The 17,306-nt window shown below is 41.9% G+C and overlaps 1 protein-coding gene across 4 annotated transcripts in view; it reads right to left on the reverse strand.

The window, feature by feature from the left end:
* Positions 1-17,306, reverse strand: part of FGD3 (FYVE, RhoGEF and PH domain containing 3) — an 81,976-nt gene that overhangs the window by 34,859 nt on the left and 29,811 nt on the right. For 3 of the 4 annotated variants that reach the window (XM_010718468.3, XM_019620067.2, XM_031555544.1), the window contains exons 2-3: positions 5,245-5,415; positions 321-489 (exon numbers count right to left, since the gene is read on the reverse strand). In XM_010718468.3, coding sequence (XP_010716770.1) covers positions 321-489; positions 5,245-5,269 — 194 coding nt within the window. In that variant the 5' untranslated portion in view covers positions 5,270-5,415. Of the gene's footprint in view, positions 1-320; positions 490-5,244; positions 5,416-10,534; positions 10,628-17,306 lie in introns of those variants that run through there. The other variant, XM_010718469.3, reaches the window with a different exon arrangement.

Genomic DNA, 17,306 nt, shown 5'->3' on the forward strand with positions numbered 1-17,306 from the left:
TCAATGTTTCATACTTAAAGTTTCTAAGGAAACTGTTATACACTATGCCATTTCAAAATACATTGACACTGAACTATCCCTTGCCTCCAAGAAGCAATGCAACAGCAAGCCTGATACTTACTGAGTCTTAAGCAGAGAACTCAATTATTTTTTATCAGAATAATCAATTTCCTATAATGCAAAAACAAATCAATTTAATAAAAGCAGACTCTGAGCTACTCAGTTGTGGAAGAGCACTCAGATTCAGCAGATCTTAAACTCCAAGTCACAAACTATAACCACTGCAATATACAGTTTAGAAGGTACAATAACATATTTACCTAATACTTTCAAATTTCTCAATGAGAGTGTTGACTCCTGCTGATATTGGTATTTCTTCCTCTCCGGGCGCTAAGCTCCTTGATGACTTGGGATCAGCTGGTAAAGGCCGAGAAGGTGCAGGAGGAATTCTTTCTTGCCCAGGCTTGAGGTGGACAGGCTTAGGAGGTACTAATAAAACAGGAGGAAAAAACAGGAGGATAAATCTTCATCTTCTTTATCTTAAACTGGAAAAAAAAATGCAGGCACGCGATGCAGAACGAGGGATATCCATTCTTCCAACCTTCATAAATTACACTTGGTGCAGTCCCAAACTATTCCTTATACAAAAGCAAACTGTTGTACACTAAAGAAAAATGATGGTCCTCTATTTTGCATCTCTCCAGTTGTATAAAACGTGTTACCGAACAGTGCGGCTCGCTGAAATTTACCGCTTCCTTGTTACTAAACAGGATGCACAGCTCGCACTTCGTTTTTGCAAATAGGCTCACCATCTCAACCACGCCACTGAGTTTCCCCTCCCATGACTTTTCAAGACTCCAGCACTCTGTTCAATCTCTTATGTCGAAAAAAAAAAAAAAGAAGCTGAACCAAAACAAACCACCACAGAAACAATCCCACCATGGATTTCACTGCCTTCTATTTGCTTGGCCAAAAAACCCACAAGCAGAACATAATAGCTTTTCTTCCTTTCATTCTCCCTCCCCCATGTCTTCCGTGGTGTAGTCTTCATAAATTTCCTTCCTCTTTTGCTTCTACATTGAGTTATACACTATATAAATAAAACACATTGTGAGAACGTGTACATTCTGCTTAAGAATTCATTGGGAGGCAAAGGTGCAAAGTTAAATACAGTATTTAAAAAAAACAGTAATTAAAAAAATATATATTCAGCCCTTACATTGTTTGCAGAGTAAAGGGTTTTGGAAATACGTAAGCAGTAACCCATGGCAACAGGTTCACGTGCTGCTACAGTTTCAGACAGAAAGCAGCTTCATAATAGCAGACTTTACAGTAGAAGGTAGGAAAACTGGCAGTGTGATTACTCCCAAATGTGCACTACTTGGAGCACTGCTGCCAAATGATCTGATCTGGGCTATTCAAGGAGTTAATACACAAATGAGGGAACTCTATACATGTGTTTTCTTAAACATTGTTTTCAAGAACAATGTATTTCAAGCATTTCCAATTTTTAAATAGTCAATATGGCACATGGGTGTTATGAGATTAACACTGTAATGAAGCTTTAATCAGCAACTGTTCTAAGTGTAATTTCAGGGTTACTTTCTTGAGGAGGCTATAGCTAAGATGTACAGTCCCAAGAAGTCAATCTCTGTTGTCCCTACCCTGCAGAATGCTGACTGTTCCAAGCTCCAGATCAGCCTACAGGTCCTCCCTCCTCTGGCTATGAACGGTCACTGTCTGAGGTCAGTGATGATGAATGGCTGGAGCCTTTCAGCTCTGCATACAGTCAGCATTAAAACTATCTAAGTTACTGAGGTCACTTCAGCACCAAAGAATAAGATCAAATCTAATGAGTTGAGCTCTAATAGGATGCTTCTTATAGGATGACTGACTAGGCAGTGTGCAAAAACGTTTGGAATTCTTGTCTTAAAATGAAGATGTTACAGTTCAATTTTGAAAACTTCACCAGAAAATCTGTCTTATACACACACACAAACAGTCAAGCAGGAAAAGAAAATTATTATTGCATTATATGGGTGCATCATGCAGCAGACAGCTACACAGTAACCTGTCCTACATTTCCTATTAGGTTCTTAAGAGCTTAAAACTGGGTTACAACACTCAGAAGGTGAACTTCACTGCATCTGTGATATGATAGGGTGTAATAAAAAGAAGGAAAATAAAAAGTAGTCCCTTTGTTAGTTCTGAATTCTGGTATTTATCAAGGTAATTTGGAGGAAAAGAGGATCAGCACAGAGGCAAAGGTACTGCCTTTCTTAAACACTGCTTACAAAGCAAAACTTTAACCACAGATGTCTACTGAAAAGTTGACACAAAGAACACAAAGTCCAGAATTTCAAGGAAATGGCATTACTTGTCACAGTACCACAAAGGCCAGGCAGCTTTGCCTCTCCAGTCAACAAGCAGGTATCTAGTTGTAACTCAACAGAGAAGACAAAATTGGCTTTTCAAAGTCCACATTACATCTACCTGCAAAAAGCGTTCAAACCATATTGCTGATTTCCACTCCCAAGCCCATTAAATGACATGGCCAACATTTGTTAAGTCCGTTAAATGAAATGGCAAACATTTGTTACCCCTCACGCATTTTACATACATTTAAACTCAAAAATCATTTTAAACTCCTACAACAGCAGTAACTGATAGATCTGCATATTGAAAAAGAACATAACACCAGATGAGCTCCTCTGTTCCTGCGCTGTCACAGTAAGTACTAAATGAACAGTCAATCCTATAAAAACCCAAAGCTGCTGCTTGCACATGTGGGTGCAGGACACGCAGATGGAGCTCAGCCACAACCACCATCGCCTGCCTGTCCCATTCCAGAGGCACCACTGTTGATTTGTCTCTCTGCACTGAACTCCCCTCTCCCTTGCACCCTCATTCCACAGACCCAGCCACAGAGCACAGACCCTGGGAGAAGCTCCCAGTGCCCTGCTTGCACACAGACCGGTAAAATGGTGGAGAAAGGGAAGAAAGGCAGCTGTAGAGAAGAGAGTTAGTGTCATGGGATGTGTTTCAGGTGGTGTCTTAGAGCTGAAGCCACGTGCTGGAATGGCTCTTCCCCAGTCTTCCTCCTGAAGGTTTTACGTAGCAGCCCAGTGCTGCGTGGAGGAAGCAGAAACCAAGCAAGACACACTGTCGTTGTTGCAGAATAAACAAGTGAAATAACGAGAACCAGAGGGACAGAAATAGAAAAGGGGAAGACAAGGTTAAATATCCGGGAGAAGTTACAGACCAGGGCTGGCCCTGCACCTGTAAGAGCAGGGAGTAAGGACCCCTCCCTCACTTCATGGCAGGGAATAAGGATTCTTCCCTTAGCATGACTAGAGCATCTCAACCACTGTGTTACTTCAGGCCTCCCTGCCCACAAGTTGTCCATCTCACAAGTACCTCTTCTACAATAATGCCAAGGGTCAGTACACATTTGGTAGGTGATCTGATGAAGGCTTTCCTATCAAACCATCCTGCCAGTGGTGGGCTTATCATGGCTTCAAGGACTTCATCTGCAGTGCTGGGATTTGCACTCACAATATGTATATCTGTATACATATATATAGATGATACACACGTATATCTAAATACAGACACTTAAATATATATATAGTTTATATAATTTCAAACGTGTGTGTACATAGATACATAAACAACATTTATGATTTTACGTATCTGTATATGATAAATCAGACTATGAAGAGCTATTCCCTGGGAAGCAAATACAGGCAAAAAAAGAAGAAAAAAGAAAAGAAAACATGACCCAACAGCACACAGCCTCAGGTGGGGTTAAAGCAGAGCTGTTCTTTGAGTCTCTGGTAGTGACGCCAGCACGTTCCACTCAACAAATCAACACGAAAGAGCCTGAATGAAGAATCCATGTAACTCTAGGGTAAAAGCTTTGGGAATAAAAGTTCTTGCCTAAAAATGCCATCAAAAACTGGAGGGAAGATTCATGTATTTTACAAGGAAATGCACTACACTGTTACTATTACTTCTTTAGAGATGGCCACCAAGAGTAAGCAAGGATAGTTTACAGGAGAAATGCCAACCTAAACACAGGCAATTTAATAATACACTGACAACAGTTTGGGGAACTGTTTCTGTCCCATGACTATTTTTGTATTTGTTATTTTGATTATTTCACTTTTCTAGAGGCAAGAAGCATTCTGCTATCTTTACTTGGTATACAGACTATAGAGGTTACCAATGAACAATTACTACTGAGGGACAGAAACCATTTCAAATTTACAAAGTCAAGAAAAGTGAAGAAAATAAACCTTTACTGTCTCCCAACCTTGCAAAGGATCTTACATATTGTTCTCTACTGTTACATATAAGTTAACTGCAGATACTGTTTAAAGGTAGTTTTACTATAAAGAATATAAGTGAAATAGTAACAACACAAATTTTAAGATGAAGAAGTGTCTTCCAGGAAGATGAATGGCACATCTACAACCAGATCTTGTAATACTTATACAAATTATACGAATACTTTGTAGTTTTGTATAACTTGGCACACTCTGAGCCATTAGGTCTGATTTTCAAATATTGGGTACTGTATGACAGATTCACATGGGAACTCTGACTGGGAATTGTTTCATGTTGGGTTACTTTTACAGCAGCGTAAAGAAGCCCGGTTAGCTGGGTTCTGTCTAAAAGAATAATAGTAAGAAAAACTATTCAAGAAAGCATTTTACTGTTGGGTCATCTACTTCATTGATTCTGGCAGGACTGTGGAATTAACACAGCCCACATATCTCTTGGAAGTGGTGAGTTTAGTTTATTTTTCATTTTTAAAATACATTAATTCTATTCTGGCATTTCCTGTTGCTACATATATTTCTTAAAATGAATGGAAAACAGATCCAGGTTTAAATAATAAGCTATTCTAAATACTTTCAAAAAAAACTTATGAAAAAGAATGAAAACAATATTGCTAAATTAAATTTAGATTTCACAGCTATATGAGGTACAGTAACAGTAAAGGGAATGTAAATCAGTAAGTTAAGCAATCAGTTATTCTTGAATCAATTTCTTCTTGAAGGCTTCCCTAAGATGCCTCTAAAATTGGAAAACCAAAGATAATACAACCCTCCTACTTGTATTGGAACCTCAGAACACAGAATAAGTACTTTGCTTTGACTTAAAATTTAGAAAAAATAATTTTAAAATGTCACGTATGATAGAAGCTAGCAGAATTGCTAAGAGGTCAAAGCCACTTGCCTTGGGGTTTCTGCAGAGGATGCATTTTGGCCAGTGGAGTTTTGGTTTTGGGCTTCCTTCCAGTCTGATGGATACATTGCGCCGGGCTGATATGCTGCAGTTCCCCACATGCTTCCAATGCTGGATTCGAGTCAATGTGACATTTGATTTGAAAAGGAGAACAAGGGCAACCTAGAAGGAAGAAAAAAGAAAAAAGGCAACATTTATTTCCTTCTATTAATCCTGGAGAAAATGTGTTCTACTTCTAGAAGCATATCGTTCTCATCATATCCTAAGGAAACGGGCTAGAAGTGCAAGCTATTCACTCAGACAACCAGTCTATCCAGTTTCAATAATCATATTGAAGTAGTTGCCCAGTTCCAGTTACCAGGAATTTTGGTAAAGTTATATATAATTAATTTACTTATTTCTTTACTACAGGCACCCAAAATAAAAGAGTAAATATAAAAAAGCAATTTCAGAAAGATTCCTCCAGTCAGAAATGGAGGTATAACATCATGCTATTTGGTAAAACAAACATAAACAAGCAAGAAGCATCACCTAAGTTATGTGAATGTGTCCCACATGCGTGGGAATGGTACAAGCTCCATTCCTTCAGAGATGTAATCAGTCAAGCTGCATTTTACTGCTATTTACTATTCGTCCTTACACAAAATATTAACATGCTCCCAAAAGGCTACAGTCTAAAAGATCCCATTAAGATATGATCCAGTGGGAAAAGAGAGAAAGGCGTGATGAATGTTTGCTTGCCTTTTAATTTCACAATCTCAATTCATTTTTTGTGGGTACTGTGGAAAACCCATATGTTCACTTCCACACGGCGGATACTTCTTTATCCACTTCTCTTGTAACAAGTCTACAGGAACATCAAATCTTCAAACTACCTTTGATAGCGTGTCATATAAGAAGGCATAAAAGTGGTTTTAAAAGGCTGTGGTTTGATATTGCTGCAAATGAACGCCAGAATATATATGCTTCCAGCAGGATGAAGAAGTGGAAAATCTATCTGATGTAGAAATGTGAATGCCAATCCATAAATCAATAGCAAAGGGAACTTGACAAATTCCTGTTTTGAAGTGGACTAGTTGAATTGCCCGGCACCCTTCAGGAGACGGAGCTGACCTGCCCCATGTAGAAAGGATTCATCTGAAGGTGAAAATCAATCTTAGCCTTCCTGTGATTTTCGAGAAAACAGCATTAGCCTCACAAATGCAACCTACTCTTGGTTAGATTTATGGTAAGATCAAAAAACTGAAACGACAAGCACCTCCACCCACTAAACCCACCTCCATCAACTAAACAATCCTGGGTTTACACTAATGGTATTAAACCAGGATGTGACCTTTCGGATAATGACTTTGAAACCTGAGCCTCACGGACTGCTTGGGAAGATTAGCTGATGCTGAAACTTTTGCAGCAGTACAGATTTAAAGAAAAAAAAGGCATAAGATATTAATGTTGCTGACAAAAATAGATACAGACAGCACAAATATATTTCCCAACCTCTACCACCCAAATATACAACCCTGAATTCCTTGTCACGGCTGCCAGTTATTGCTGCTGAAGCTTCATTAGCATTTCCACTACAGAATCTGCTTTTCAGCACACTTAAGATCAGCTATTAAAACACGCTTCTATTAGAAACCAGACATTTATAAGCACTAGGTTTTATTCAAATATGATTTCACTTATCAGGAAAGTGCAGTGAAAGCAGAATAGATTGTTAAAGCAGATTAATAGATTATTTCAAACAAATCATCACAGAAGGAGCTTATGTAGCTGCCCCAGCTCTGGGTACCAAGAGCTCTCCGTGACAACAGCCATGCCATGACACGGCAGCTTTCAGGGAAAGGACAACCTCCTTTCCCATTCTCAGTAGCTCAACACAGCAAGAAATTAAAATCACGCACAAGAGAAAAGCTGTCATTCAAGAAAATATAAATGGCAGCATACAGAAGAGCCCCGAGTGTTTCAGCAGCAGTTGGTGATGGTGGATGGGTGGCAATCCAGCAGCCCTGTATTTTCTGCACATGCCTTTGTTCCTAAGAATGACTTGAACAACCCAGCTCTCAGTGGATGACTGTACCTACAACAGCTCCCACCTACAGCAGAATCCATGCAAACAATCATGGTACAAAATCTCCTGATGAAGGCAAATGCCTTCATCTTGCCCAAAGCAAGCTCTGAACTTGGCTCCACTTGCTCCAGCACTTCTGTTCAGAGGCATTTCCAGAGCAAATACTTTGCAAAGCCTTACTACTTCCCATTAAAAACATCCATTAAAAAAAAAAAAATATATATCATCTTCCAAAAATACAGTATTTTTGTACCATCTTGTATATTGCTTCTATGTTTCTGCTGTTCACCTACTGTCTGCTCTCAACCTATGCAAATATTGATGATACATCCAAAGAGCAAGTGTGGGAGCAAAGCAGAAAATAAAATTGATAAGGACTGAAAAAGAAGAGAAACTTGGAAAGCCACAAGCACCTAAAACACAAAATGTAGTGCTGGCCCTAAATCAAGAAAAATATGAATGGATGAAACCACAAAAGTGGCTTTCATTCTTTTTTATTTAATCTCAGCCAAGATGGCTCCCTCTTTTCATCTCTGATGTGGCCCCTAAGGACTGCTTTTTGCACACAAGACAAAAATCCACTTTCTTCACATATTTTTTCAAGCACTATAAAATGATCTGTGAAAACAAGATTTACTGGATTATTTCCCATGGAATTCTCCAAAAGTACAACCCACAGCTGGAGGAGTGTGCCGGGTGCTCCTGGGAAGGGACATGGAGCGAGAAGATGCTTCTCTACCAGAGACCCTGCAGGAGGTGGCAACTCAGAGGACTCACCCAGCCCTCTTCCAGAGTGGGACACAGCAGCACCTCGTCAGGTCAACCCACCTCCTGCTCTCCCTGGAAAGCCACACAGAATGACTAAGGATTAGAAGGGATAAAAAATGCTGGACTTGCAGAAAAGGGCTCTACAAACTACGCACACTAGAAAGGCAATGATAAACAACCCTACTTTGAAAGTTCACTTTTTCTGAGAATTAATATAACCAGAGGATTTTTCCAGACATCCATAAAGATGAGTCTAACTTTATTTCATTGCATTTTATTTCATTGCATATGACATTGCATTTTTTTGTTTTTTTTCCCCCGTCTTATAGCAGTATGGCAATGCTGAACATGTAGTGCATACTGTGAGCCCCACACCTCCATGGACATGCTCAATCCACATGCTTTGGGCACCAGCACGATCTATGGGCTATCTTAATTTGGCCAAACAAAACAGACTGCCCAGGGGGGTGGTGGAGTCACTGTCCCTGCAGGCTTTCAAGAACTATGCAGATGTCGCACGTGATGATATGATTTACTGGGTGCGGTGGTGATGGATTGATGGTTGGACCAGATGATCTTAATGGTCTTTTCCAACCTTAATTATTCTATAATTCTATATAAATCCCTTCAACCCCCTGCCATGCCCAAACCAGCCCAGCATAGGGACCAAGAGGGAACATCATTCCCATCACACTGGGTGAGGTTGCCTCCGCTCCTCAGAGCCCTTCCCGGACAAGAAGGAATCCCAGCAGTCAGGGTGAGGCCATTCCCGGTGCTGCTGACAGTGCTTCCACTGCTGTCGCCCACAAGTTCCTCAGGCTCCCACAGCCTCCAGTTTCCTAATATTTTGCTGAGTTAGGCTGTCATTGAAGTCAACAGCTACAAAAGGCAACTCAGTGTAATGTGATCCACAGGGTCCAACTCTAAGAGCACAGGAAAACATCATAATTCTCTACTCTTTCTTCAAGCATATAAAAGGGAAACTACTCCAGATGGAAATGAGCTGTTATAGCACAGATGCATCTGGTTGTGGCGACTCCACTCCTGATGCTGTTTTGCAAGGCGCACATCAAGTGGGTGAGCAACCAGTAACAGTCTGACCAAACACTGTGAGAAAAAACACAGACAAACAAACCAGAATATAGGTAATGGCACAAGATGCTTCTGCAGTTAACCACTCCGTGCCCGGAACTGAGCAGATTTAACAGCAACTCTCCAATATTAATAACCAGAGCTATTTTCATTAGGTATTGCAACGGGAACGTAGCTCTTCCCACCTCCTGGCTACAAACTGAGCATATACAACGGCCCCTAGCCTCTCCTAAAAGGTTTTCATTATTCCCAGTTCCAACATCTCTATTCTCTACTGAAACATCCACTTAGGTTCCCTGACGCTGTCTCTGATAGGTTCTCTCTTTGTTCCCTCCTCCTTAGTAAAAGCCTTTCAAGGAGCAGAGGCTCATGTTGTCCCTAAGGCAGAAACCTACTGCTAGAAAGCAAGGGGCTGCAAGGGCAGAACTAATGTATGCTGTGAATGAGAAAACTGTGCTAGGAAGAGCCCTGTCACAAATTAGAAGGTGCTGATTATGTCTTCCTCATGTCAGCAGGAATCTGTCAAGTGGTATAATACCTTGCCCTTCACACTCAGGCAGTGTTACAGACACAGTTGTTTAAGGATGTTCTTAGAGAAACTAAAGCATTCACCATGCTGGATGGAAACTCAGTTTTGTGAGCCTTAGGTGCAATGAGCTGCAATGAAATTTGTCTTGCAAAGCAAAAGAAAGCTATCACCTCTAGCAATGGCATGACACTACCCTGCTTGTTGCAGCCAGTTACAGAACACCCAGCAGCACTCTCAGAGGGCTCCGGAGACCTGCAGCTTTCACCCTCTTTCCAATTTCACACTGCCCTGCCTCAGTCTTGCTCCTGACCCCTCTGCTGAGTTGGAGGCAGCAATGGCCTGTCCCCACGCTGCCATCTGGCATATCCTTCTTTCTCCTTTCACACTGCTTAATTAACTCCAGCCCTTCCCTCAAATCCACTAAAAACTCACCTCTTCCTCCTGCCCAGGGCCCAGCTGAAGCACTGGTAGAGCCTCACGCACGATTCCCCAGGTCAGCCTGCATTGCCTTTTGTCCCCATGTGTCCGTGCCTCCCGTTCCCACAGAGCTGTAGGTGCTACCAGCACCACTCGCAGACACACCGCGTAGAGCTGCAGAAAAGGCAGCATGCAATGGGGCTGCACACGTGTCCTTCTATCAAGCTCAATGACATTAACAACGGTTATTGCACATGACATCTATTCTTCTGGCATTCCAAAAAGTCAGCCTCAGTAAGAAGAGTGACAGCCAAGCTATCACCGTACAGAAGCTTACAGAAACAATCAAGACGACATTATAACTGAAAGCAAGCAATTTTCTATCAATAGAGATATATATCACTTACTTGTATTCAAGCAGAGACACACACATTTTTCTTCTTTACTCAGACTATAAGGCAACCAAAAGAAGGCAGAGCGGTTCCTGCTGCAGCTCTTGTTTCATGGTTTAAAATGCCATGCTCACAGGAACTGGCCTCCCCCATCCCACTTCCTATGATCAGTGTGGTTAGGTGACTCAAAGTATACAAACGTGGCAAGTATGAGCTGAGGCGCTTTACTAAGCAGAAGTTAAAGGAGATTGCTGCAATCTGCAGAAACAGGCACTTAGCTTTACGTTTCTGAAACACAACACGCAGGATGTAGATGATTTAGAATCCTGAATCTTTCTAAAGTAGAAAAGAGGATAAAGCCACATGTCTTTAAAAGCTTTCTGTTTAGATACAGTTCGATATTAATGTGAGAATGGCACATCACAGAAAACAAAAACTCCCAGAGCTCTGCTCTGAATCTCTTAGCCCCAAGCGCAGTCACACCATAACCTTCCCAAAGGGCCAGCTTGGGGAGACTGTGGAGCCCCTGAATGTAGCAGCATTAAAGTTTGCTGTGAAACAACCCGCAGAAATGACAATCAGTGTAACTCAGCGGGGACAGAGCTGGCCAAAAGATTTCTTTAAGTCCTGAAAACATGTGGCCCTCCTTCTCTCCCTTTCTGGTTACGGCTCTCACAGCGGAATGCTCTCCTGGGAAATGATGTTCTGTGTCCTTACGAGAAAAATACAAAGTTAGTAAACCACAGCAAACTACTGAGTGCCTGAGGAGGGCTGTGAGAAATCATGTAGATTGAGTTTAACTTACAACCACATAGAAACACATCCAGAAGAGAGATTTTCTTCCAGAAAGAACAAACAGCTGAAACAAACAGATTTGTGCACATAATGCACAGGAAGGCCCAACAATCCCCAGATCAGCACCTACAGCATTTCGCACTCAGGTTCACTGTACTTTTACCCTCTGACTTCCTTTAAATGCCTCAGGTAAGGACACTTCCTTTAACAGACATTTCAATATCCTTAGGGTTACCACTGAACATTCACTGTCACAGTGTTTTACATAAATTTGCATGAAGATCTCCCACCTTTAACATCATCAGCTAGTTTTAAAGCAAATTACTGCATGCTAACCCAAATAACTCAAGGCTATGCTTCACTGGCAGCGGTACACGCTTTATGCTCCTTGCCTTTCATCATCTGAATCAAAACAGACATGTTATTGAGAAATCAGTTTTTAGTTCGGAGTTGTTTTTCCCTGAACCGCTTCTAAAAGCCAACTGCTGTGGGAGTACAGGTCCCAGAAATGAACTCACTACGCAGAGGTACAACATGCACTTGTCAGTCCTGAAGATCTGCAAATAGAGGTAGGTGCATTGCGTTCATTGCAATTAACAGTACTTGTTAATACTTGACCACTGAATAGTTCATTATTGCCTTCACAAGGGGATGAGATTTCACTGTTGATTTATAACCCTTTCAAATGCTTCTCAATTTTTACAAGTGCTTTTCAGTACTGTTAAAAACCCAGCAGTGCGATCTCCCATGTGCCTAGGACAGCATTCCGCTCACACAGTAAGGTCACCCCAGCCTGCAGCTGCAGGACAAGCAGCACTGCTGTCCCTGGGGGTCCTGGTCTCCCCCAGTCACCTCACCAGTGCTCACACAGACAGGGTGAGCTGGCAAAACCCTTAGGTACCAACTATAAATTCCTAAGATTCCTAAGGTAAATGTTTGCTCTACATTTATGTGTATATTTCATAAATTATAGATGTGCATAATGGAGAGAAAATCTCCAAATGACAGAAATGAGGAGTTTCGCATGTAATTCTCTCATACCGCACTACTTCAAATATGTGTCTAAAACATCCCTACTGAGACCTTCACACTCCTTATGTCACAAACCAAAGGCAGAAGCATGAGCTCAGGAATCCAGCTGCCAGAACACCACTGCACGCAGCCCTGCGCTAGGGAAAGCGAGAGGACAGCCCACCAAACCAAAGAGGCACTCAGCTGTAGCTCAGGCTTTTTGCTCTGAATGCAAGCGGCCATCACCCCATCCCAGCCAGCTCAAAGTAACGACTCCTAAAAGATTGCTTGGATGTTTCATATTCACATCACAGCCAATCAACAAGATCTGCTGGGTGTAATTCAGCTTCAAATCAGCTTGCAGCAGAGACACTTTAAACTTTCCAGGACAAGTAAGATGAATCTGTGTTAGCCATGTGGAAGGTCACTTTTCCCTAGCAAAAAGCAGTCATTTAATACCAGGCTGCCAAGCCAGCCCTCCTCATAAGGAATGAAGATAAGAAAATGAGCAGGGAAAAGGCAGCAAGCTCTGATTCCTGACACTGCTGAGTTAAAAAGGAATGGAAGTAGTGACCAGAAAAGCCATACTGAGAACAGCCTGAAACAAAATAAAACTAGGTTCACTTTAAAAGTAAGAAAGAACGAAACTGAAGCAAAGCATTACAGAATACCTTCCCCCGTCAGAGCTAACAATAGGCATGTTAAGCCCTAACACAAAAATATTTTAATTTCCTGTACAAAACAGTACGAAACAGGATGTGGTAGTGCAGCCAGTGCTCATTTACCTGTGCTGTCTGAGGCTACTGGGGGCACAAGCAGCAGCTGCCTGCTCAGCCAGGCCCAGGCATGGTCACACCAGTGGGCAGGCGGGAGCTGCGGCCAGGCCACAAGGTGCTGGCCACCCTGCTCCAACTCTGGCAAAATAATTCCAAGACTTAACTGAAAATCCCTCATGGAATACAGGAAACAGCTTTTCAATTCAAAACGCACTTAATTTATCATTCAAGTGCTGGTGATTACTCAGAGATCAGCCAATTTTTGAGTCTGGCCACAGTTTTGCAACATTTACACTCAACTTGCTTTTCATACAGGCATACAGAAAGTAACACTGCAGGATACTGAACCCACATCCCCATGGCTGGAAGGCAGTGCTATGAACTTTTGCAATTAATCAAAGTAAAAAAGACAGGCTAAGACAAACTCATTCTTCTCGAGAAAGCATTTGCCTGGCTTTTCCCCTTGAATGGTATAACTGAGTTACTCTAGGCTAAAATAATAGGCACAGTAACTTTCCGTGACACCAAGATCAAAGGTAGAAAAAGAAGAAGAAGAAAAAAAAGGAGATTCTTGTATCTAGCAAAGAAAGCAGGTTAAAGAGTGACAAAGTAAAGGGGTAGCAGCCTAGGGCAGATGTCAGCTGGAGTGACACTACAAGGGACAAAAGCCCCACCAGTAGCAGCACGTGTCAAGATGCCATTCACCTCACAGGGAAGGCAAGAGACATCCTCTGCAGCAGAAAGGCAACCAGGGAGAGAGGGGCAGCCGGGCTCATCTCTTCAGTGCATGCCAGTCTTCGTTTATTTCTGCCTGCTGGAGTGCAGAGCAACTCCTCTGACTTTGGTACCAGGTTTCAGATTTAATTCCAGCAGCAGGCAAGGTCCAGGTGTCAGAAGTTCTGCTTAAGTCACTGCAGGTGCCCACTTGGACTACAGATAATCAGATTTATGTTCATATATTTCATTACAAGTATAATGAAATCCAGAATTCTTTAATCCATAAAACCTAATTTTGCTTTTTCTCTTTTGCAAGAAGATGGAAGATAATGCTCCTCTCTTCCTAATTTACTCCCGACTTACCACTTCCTTCACACCATGCAGCAGAACAGCAGCAATTCAGATTACCCTTCCTTACCCCTTCCCCTTGCAGTCCCAAACAGGCTTCTCACCCCCCTTTGCTGGTTATGAGCTCAGCTCAGTGCTGGTCCCCAGATACAGCCTGACTGTTCCGTGCACATCACTGGGAGCTTCCCCTTGGCCACCCCAGAGGCTCCGCTCCACCCAGTGCTGCCTGACTCCTGCACACAGCATTTGCAGCCATTACCTCGAAGATCCCCAAGGGCACAGCGCAGGATGCTGCTGCACCTGCAAACTCATTTTCACCACAGATTTCCCAAATGAAAGCTGCCACTGCACCCATCCCTAAGCCCTTACTGATCCCAGAGACCACACTGAGCCCCCCACAGAGGAAAGCTGGAACACCAGTTATTCGGTGCAACTCTTTTTTTTTTCCTTGACAGGTAACAGGTTTTTCATTATGATAAAAGAGTCCTGATTTACAATTACACTGATTATGCAAATCAAAGAGTATATTTCAAGTTAATAACACTCCCGGGAGTTCACATCTGTACTGCTTTAACACAGGAATCACAGCACCAGAACAATCCATTACTGTAAAAATCCAAAGAAATTTTACACAGGTTAGACACAAACAAATTACCCCAGCCAAAGCCACTCCAATTTGTTCCTCTCAGATTACCTGCATCTGAGTGATTTACTGTCTTGGGAATTCTTTTCCTAGAACAAAGAGAAAGATGGCAGATCTGCCTTTTGCAGAGTTATTTATATGGTGGAAAGGAGAAAGAGCATTACACTGCCCACCCTCCAGTGATTTACAGGGCTAACACAAAGGCCAGGACACAGCCAGGTGCAAAGAACCATCTCTGAGACCCCAACCTTCTTTTCAATCTGTGTCACAGAAAAAAAGACTTCATCTATTTCCCCTCTTACTTGAAGCTTCTTACATTTTTTGCTAATGACAAAAGGAACATGCAAGACTCACACTGCTCTGCTGATGTGCTTGTGAATCTTCTTAATGGCACACATTGCAGTGGGTAAACTCTCATTTAGCCAATAAGGAGAGATTATCCTTCACTTCAGATTTAATGACAATATAATGCATCTCCAACAGTGTCCCAATTAACTGTCTTTTTTTTTTTTTAATCTCGAAATATTTTATTGGTTTTAGTAAACTGATAATTATCTTTTGCTCATTTAAAAGGCTATTTAGGTCCTAAATAAAACCAGGCAGAACAGGTGTTTTTTTGCTAAGGAACTGAGCTTCCCTGGGAGAGGCTAGCTTTTCTCCATTACCATAAGGTGCTGTCAATTCATACTGCAGCATTTAAGCAAAATCAAATTCATTACTGAAAACTGTAATGAGTATTTTTAAACTGATACGGTATTTTGGTAGCAGAGCTGCTTATTGCAAAATATCTGCAGTAATGCACTTCCAGTAGAACAGAGCTTGGTAACATCCTACTGGAAGTGTTCTGCCTTCTCAGAAAACAGCAGGGTCATGTGGTCTTGAGGCAACTCAAACAACACAGTCACACTAGGCCACCAGAAATCTGAAGGTTGAGATGCTTAGGTTGTCTCCCTTTCCCTTTGCGATTCAATGAGACAAATAAAGGATTTGCAATTACAAGTACAATTGGAGTACATGTATATCTGACCTTCAGTTCCTTCAGAAGCAGTACAGCCAACACAATGGAGGCCTCACAGAATGGCTTAAGTTGGAAGGGACCTTAAAGTTCACCCAGTTCTAAATCCTGCCATGGATAAGGCTGTCACCCACCAGGTCAAGCTGCCCAGGGCCCCATCCAACTTGGTCTAAAGCACCTCTCTTAAGCACAGGACTTGGAGAGGTCTGTCCATGAAGTTCTGGATGCCCACATCTCCTGGGCCTTTGGTCCCAGCTACAACACATCTCTGGATCAGCAAACCTCCAATGTCTACATATGCTGCAAATCTGCTGTCTGCTGGAGAATAACACTCACATGGAAGACACTGGGTTGTCAGATCATTTTGTCCATTAGTATCTTGCTCAGAAAGTGAGAAACACTTCATTGTATCTGCTTTAGGCCTCCACCAGGGCTTTAACCAAAACAAGTATCCTGACCCCTAAGCAACAAGAAGCAATAGGCTTACAGCTTGTGGCTGCACCTATCTGGGCTGTCAGCCAAACCTCCAGGAGCAAAGCTGGCCCATGCGCTGTGCCCACTACAGGCCTGCCTGCTCACCTCTGCCTTGTACAGAAGAGTGTGATGGTTCCCATTCCTACCCAGTGACTTATGAGATGAGATAAAAAACACTGGACATACATATTGCAACCAGGTACAATAAAAAAACCTCCAATGAAGCAAAGTGGCTGAGATAAGGCACCGTTTCCCAAAACAAGGCCAGTCCCACTGAACTGAACCAACACTGGGCACTCCTAATGTCAAATTCAGCACTGCTTCCATTTCCAAGGAGATACACAAGCATATTCTGTATTTTCCAGATGGAAGAACAGAGAATCAAGTGTTATTTTGCTTGCACTAACATCATCTTGGCCTAGATAATTGCTTTTATAGACTGATCTACTGTCTCTAAGGACTCAAGCAAGAGCAGGAAAAAGAACCCAGAAAGGTTAAAGGTGCTCCACATAAACAACACAGGGATAAGTAAACTGGAAGAGACTAAAAAACCACTGAACTGATTCCAGTATTTTGGATCCCTGAGCAGACAGGATAGGATAAAGCTTCCTTTATATTTACTTCACCCTGGCAAGCACCAAAGAAAGTGCACCAACTCAAAGGCCTGCAACAAGGACCGTGCAAAAAAAGCTACAGTAAAAAGATCTATTGTTGGTTTTCCCAACAAAACTCTAGCTAATTTACTATCTATATCTGTAGTAACCATTTCTTTTCTGTTATTCAGAATCACATTTTCATCAAATCAGTAGCTACTGACAGGCTGTAAGAACATTCTGCAAGGACCTAGCTGATTATCTGAAACAACAGCTGTAAATCACAAACACTAAAATCCTGGTGACTTACAGCTAAATCTTTGTTTTCAAGAGAAGAACATACCATAAATGATCTCAACATTGGATTACAACTCTGATAGTTTAAAGAAATCTAGGAAAAAAATGAAACTCAAGA

Source organism: Meleagris gallopavo, chromosome 14, assembly GCF_000146605.3.
Source record: "Meleagris gallopavo isolate NT-WF06-2002-E0010 breed Aviagen turkey brand Nicholas breeding stock chromosome 14, Turkey_5.1, whole genome shotgun sequence".
In the NCBI taxonomy this organism is placed as follows: Eukaryota; Metazoa; Chordata; class Aves; order Galliformes; family Phasianidae; genus Meleagris; species Meleagris gallopavo.